Source organism: Podarcis cretensis (assembly GCF_951804945.1).
Source record: "Podarcis cretensis genome assembly, chromosome: 3".
NCBI classification, from domain to species: domain Eukaryota; kingdom Metazoa; phylum Chordata; class Lepidosauria; order Squamata; family Lacertidae; genus Podarcis; species Podarcis cretensis.
The window spans coordinates 117,128,008-117,134,013 of NC_137172.1; the positions used below are offsets into that span (position 1 = coordinate 117,128,008).

The following is a 6,006-nucleotide window of genomic DNA, read 5'->3' on the forward strand; positions in this document are numbered from 1 at the left end:
TTTAAATATGTGTACTTATAAAAGTTGCAGAGGGCAAGAAGTCCCAGTATATGCTTTCCTCCTCCTCTCTCACATAGGAAGAAATGTGTCTTCTAAGATGGCACCAACCCCAGCATAGACATGTCCTACGTAATTTCCTTCAAGATCGGTGTATTGCGCATCTACAACTGTATTCGTTTTCAAGTGATGAATTTATTCAACCATTTAGGTGATTAAAGGACTAAAAATTATTTTATCAGACGACAGCTGTAGCAACCATGCTAACATGCTTGGATTTTTAATCTTTATTTCTCTAATGACACTGGTGCCTCCTGGAGTACTTTGTTCTGCAAGCCATAACGCATTTTGGAACTAGCTGCTCTGTATCTCAACTTCTGGCTGAGTTGCTCTGGAGAGAAGGAAAGCAAATATAGCCCTGATATTTTGTTTTCTGTTTACTGATGCTTGTGTTTTTATAGCACGCTGCATGTGTGTGTTTCTATTTTCTTCGGCATGCCTCCCTCCCTCAAACAGGCACATGACATAACCAGAGGTTTCGCTTTTTTATCATGACTGGATTAAACAGGGAGAGGGTGGAACATGAGCTTCTACCAGAAGATCAAGTTCGCAAGTGTGAGTGGGAACAGACCCAGCTGCAACAGCGATAAAACAGGATCCAGACTCCCATTGTTCCAGCTCAGATCTGAATGGTTTTTGCAGCATAAAAATGTTCCCCTGCGTGACGAGAAACAGTCAGCTATCTCCTGAGCCTGATGGTCCGGACGGAGAAGAAATCAGCAACTACAGCTGCAGACTCCATTCTCCTCCAGAGAAAGACTGCCACGTTCCGAGCAATTCCAAAGGAGACCGCACCTCGGACACGTCTAGTTCTTCTTACCGTTCAGCACCAGGTTCAGAGGAAGTGGAGAGTTTCAAGGACTGTGTTGAATTCTTTGAAGAAGCCAGAGACTGTCTTGAGGAGTGCACTTACTGCGACTCAGAACATGAGCAAGGAAGCGAAGCAGCAACGCCGGTCCTTCCTGCTGCTCAGACAGTTACAGCCAGCCAACTCCATGGGACTTTGAATAGTTCCAGCGACATCTTACGAGATGGCCTGTGCGGCACAAAAGGGAATACTTATGCTGCTACATCTGGAGGATCCCGAGCTCGTTTTCCTTTACGCAGGAGCGAGACATTTGGCGAGTCCTTGCCAGTCCAAGAGGCGAGAGCACGGAGCCTGCAGGGAGACCCCAAGGGTACTATAAAAGATCAAACCTGCAGAGACCAACTCTGTTCCAGTGGGGAGGAAAAGCAACAGGTTCAGATGTCAATCAAAGCTAAGAATAGCTCAGACCCAGTGTGCAGTGGTAGAATGGGGCTAGTCACACGGAGGCTGCAGCCAGGAGACAGCGGATCGAAGTATTTGGATCATCCTGCACAATTCAGTTCCGACAAATCCAAGGAAATGTTACCCAGTGCACGCAAGCCGAAGAAAAGCAGCTTTGGCAGCCGAGTGCATGATCCTGTAAGTAGCAAACCAGCATGCCCCAAATATTATGTTGAAAATCCCTGTGTTTTGAGTGACTCTGATGAGGCTGATAACGAAGTAGAGAAGCTTACTGCTCTGTCCTTCCAGAGTCTCTCATGCCCACAAGGCAGCTACCTAGATATGTATAGTTCCAGTAACAGGACATCCTCCAGCCTGTCCAATTCCTTGCCAGAAGATAGTAATGGAATGAACAGGTGGCCATTATGCAGTGATCAGAGGAAAACAGTGGTGGTCGGCCACGCGAAAGGAAGCCGGCTATTCCCAACAGCCAGCAAAGCCCCAGATGCAGGAGTGCTCAGTGGCGTCTTGGGGAAGGAGCACGCTGAGTGCATCGATGTCGCCCTAGAGAATACTGATAGCAAAAAGAGCATCTCTAAAAAGAGAATGGTGCCCAAGCGTCAGATCCAGTTAAGGCGGAAGGAGAAGAAGGAGACAGGTTTTTGCACTGCTGGGGACTGTGCTGCCCTCCAGCCATTCACACAACCACGGAAAGAGTCGTGTGTGAAAGCGAGAAACATCAGCGATGAGTTTAGGCTGAATTATAAGCAATTTCTGAAGGCCGCCTCTTTGAACAACGCTTACAGCAAAACGAGGATGGCTTCCAGCCTGGTGAAAAACGTTTTGGCTAAAAAAATGCAGTATGAACACAGGATTAAAATGGAACAAGCGTCTGTCCGGGGGAGCTCAACCTCTTCTGTCCCTTCGTCCATCAGCACTGACCTCCCAGTGGACAGTTTAGAAGGCAAGTCAAGTTCTCTGTCTAAGTCGGACTGCAGTTTTTCAACGGAAGAGGTGCAGAGCCATTCCACCAGTGAGAGGTCAGAGCCCATCACAGTGAATAAAGACGGCGTGGATGCCTTGAGGCCAACGAAAGGAGTTGTGCTCAACGAGCGACTAAGGGAGAATGTCTGCAAACTGAAAGATACATTTAACGAGCTGAATGAGAGACTGAAGTATCAAGAAGTCACTCAGCTGAAAAGACTCCCCATTTTGGCAGATGGGGGTGTGAATGTAATAGAATCAAGCAACACCAGGAAGCAGGCCGCTGGGGTAAGGAAAGAATACAGGAGAGCCCGAGCTGTGTTTGAGTCCATGGAGGCTGATACGGAAAGCTTGGCTGCAGTTCCGAAATTTGCAAAGCCACAAAAGCCATGGCCAAATCTGAAGCAGCGAGCCATTCGTCAGAGCAAGCACATACAGTCAAAGGAAGAAAAATTCCCCCTGACACCGAAAAGTCTTGTGGTACCCAAAGATACTCCCAGTAACATCTTCACATCCAAAACCAAAGAAATGAAACTCATCCCTCAGATCAAGAATGAGCATAATGTTCCAAATGCCTCTAGGCACAAATCTTTGGACAGAGTTTCCAATGAGCGGAGGCTGCCTACATTTCAGAGCATGAAACTTTCATCTGTGGCTTTTCCAGCTTCTGTCAAATCACACAGTGGTGAAAAATCAAATCTCCCCAAAACACCACAGACAGGTGAGACAATTCAAACGGAAAGCAAAGAGAAGGCCAGAATACATCAGCCCAGAGGTGTAAGAAAATTAGTGAAGGACACATATAATCTTGGCTTTAAATCTTCAGACAGCTCCAGTGTAGATCAGGCATCTTATTCTGAAAGCAAACGTGAGAACAGCTTAATTGTGCTACCAAAGGAGCCCCCAGCTGTTTCACCTCTGTTCATACGCTGCACATCAATATGTCGGAAAGATGATATGCAAACAGCAAACAATGCACAGGAGAATAAGCAAGACCAAATGGGGGACATTGATGTGTCAACGCTTTCTCTACATGATCAGAGCACAAGGAGCAAGGAGTCCACTGATAATTCTAATCCCACAGTACAGACACACGAAAATGTACCTGTATGTCACCCAGAAAGCAAATATTCTTCAGTGGGTGAACCAGCAGTGCACATTACTACAATTCAGTCCAAGAAACTTGTTGAAAATAAAGAATTTCCGACGCAAGTTGAAAACAAACAAGTGCCTTATGAGCGGAGTGAATTAAATGTCAGGCCTTCGTCTACAACTGCTAAGAAAGAATCTCAGCTTAATATTAAAGTCAACAGTTCTCTCTCCAAACAGTCACACAAAACTGAAACTGACTATTTTCCAGCTTCTAGTTGCTCCAGACTGGATGAAAGGACCATGAAAGATTCAGTGCCACAGTCTAAACATAGTTTGTTGAGAGAAACCCAAGACGCTGCTTCATCAGCATCTCTTAGGATCCCATCTTCTACCTATGTACGGGAAATCACAAGGAGAGATAACGGCTGTGGAACCACAAGCTATATGAATGACCCTTGCAAAACCCAAGAAGCCGAGTTGCCCTATCAGAAACATTTATCCAGTGAGTTCTTCTCAGTGGCTTCCAATAACCTTCTGAAAGACGAAAATATGTTTCCAGAATCTGGATCATCTCATGGAAGCTGTAGGTACCCACAAGCCATCAGGCCTCCAATGACAAGCACCCAAAATATTCACACACAGACTCAAGAAAATAGTAATTTTGCAGATGGTAGATATGACTCCACAGTACAGGAAGACACCAGACCCTTGCATAAGCACAACAGAATACAGTCTGATTGTGTGATTTCAAACAGTCCACTAGCACCAACAGAGTACACTGAAGGAATCAAGGTGATATCAAACTCCTCTTTTACTCCATCAACCTCTTACGGAAAGCTCCATGACCCAGGGTGCGACAACTTCAACAAACATCAGGCAACAAATGAACAATATTTTTCAGCTACCCAGGCTGACAACACAAATTACTTAACGATTCCTGTGAAAACCCATCAATCTGAATCAACTGTTAAACACCCAGCGCCTTTGAACACTGACAACAACTCTTTTACCTCCAATGTCTCCTTTCAGCCGAGTGGAGAAGCATCTGGAAATAAAATAAGCCACGAACTTTTCCCACCAAAACAAATGGAGAGGAAGGCACCCTCCGATAACGTGCTATACACTCACCCAAGCCATGGGCAACTCCCCCTAAGACTTGAAGAGTCTCCTAGCTTCACAAGAAGAAATGAAGGAATTTCTCCATCTGGTAAGAGTGCCCCAAGTCCAACAAGGCACTTTCATCCTGCTCCTCCTGCGGCTGCAGCGCCTCCTCCTCCTCCTCCTTCTCTACAGGGACACAGAAAAATGTTGGTTGATCCAGAGAGTGGGAAATGCTACTATGTGGAACCGCCGAGGCAGCCTCAGTTAAAGATGCTTTATGACCCAGAAACAGGGCAGTACATTGAGGTCCTGATACCCCCAGGCCCACTATCGTCGCACAGCGGGCTTTACCAGTCTCCTTTCTCACCAGTGGTCATGAATCCAGGAGGTTATGGACCACCTTACATGTCGTACTCTGGGTTTCCTGGGTTCCCCCCTCCCCCTCCAGCGATGGCCCCCACCAACCTGGATCTTCAAGACCAACAACCCGCTCAAGAAAATGCAAACCTCAACGAAAATTACAGCCATTTTTCGAAGAGCGACGTTCCTCCAGCTACCCAAACCGCCGATGGCAACTACATGGAGAGTTTGTACTATATTCCCACTGGAATGAATTCAAGTCCTAATCCCAATCAAACTTTATTTTCCCCACCTTCAAGTTCTGGTCCTTCTGGAACTGAAAAGGGGCCCTTCCTTAGGATGTGATGTGCAGCGCGACAAGGGCAACTGGGAAAACTGTTTTTGTATTTCAGATAATTCTGTTCTTTTCTTTTTTCTTTTTTTAAAAAAAGGTCAAATCCAACCTCCTTTCCTGGAATCTGTGAAAAAGGAATGAAAGGGAGAGGGAAAGCTTGGTTTCCTTTAGTTCAATTTATTCTGCTGTTTGGGCTCTGAAGGACCCAAAAGAGATAATGGGGCTCCAAAAGTTTACAGTACACCTCACTGGCGTAGTAAATTTGATTTTAATGTAAACATCCCTGGCAGTAAAGGGCCATATTCTGGTGCTAATTGAAGCCAATGGGAGTTAGGTGTTGACTTCAACGGGACCAGGATTCAGCCTGTGAGGTTGTCCTCCTCTGCAACTATCAAGTTTGTTCCTTAAGGCGTGCTATAAGGTATATGATTGTAATGCTAAGTCTATTTCCTGAGGAGTCCCGTTAGCCAAAGCTCTTGACTCTTCTGTAGAAATTAAATGTTCATCCAAACTTTTTGAGATTTGATACTTTTGTATATTTATGCACGAATCATGAATTCAGGCTTCCTTAAATTTTCATGGTACCTCACTTCACTTTTGCCATCAGAGCCCAGTCGACACTAGCATGTTTCTATCAGTGTAAATGTTTTGAAGATGGGTGGGTAGAGATATGTGTAGGCAGCTGGGAACAGCAGACATGGCTTCTCCTCAGAGCTTCGCATTTTGCTAGAGCTGTGCGCTGAAGAGGCTGGCTGCATCCTTGGCTTGGTAAGTGTCAAAACAAAACAAAACAAAACATATTTGCTAGCCATCAAGTGGGCCAGATGGA

General features: G+C 45.6%; 1 protein-coding gene across 1 annotated transcript; it reads left to right on the forward strand.

Annotated features, from left to right (window-relative positions):
• Positions 1–706: 706 nt before the first annotated feature.
• PROB1 (proline rich basic protein 1) lies at positions 707–5,688 on the forward strand (the record flags this gene model as incomplete). The annotated part of the gene is made up of 1 exon (XM_079971414.1): positions 707–5,688. One exon carries the CDS (start codon positions 707–709, stop codon positions 5,186–5,188), a length of 4,482 nt encoding a protein of 1,493 aa, XP_079827540.1. The 3' UTR covers positions 5,189–5,688.
• Between the last annotated feature and the right edge of the window lie 318 nt (positions 5,689–6,006).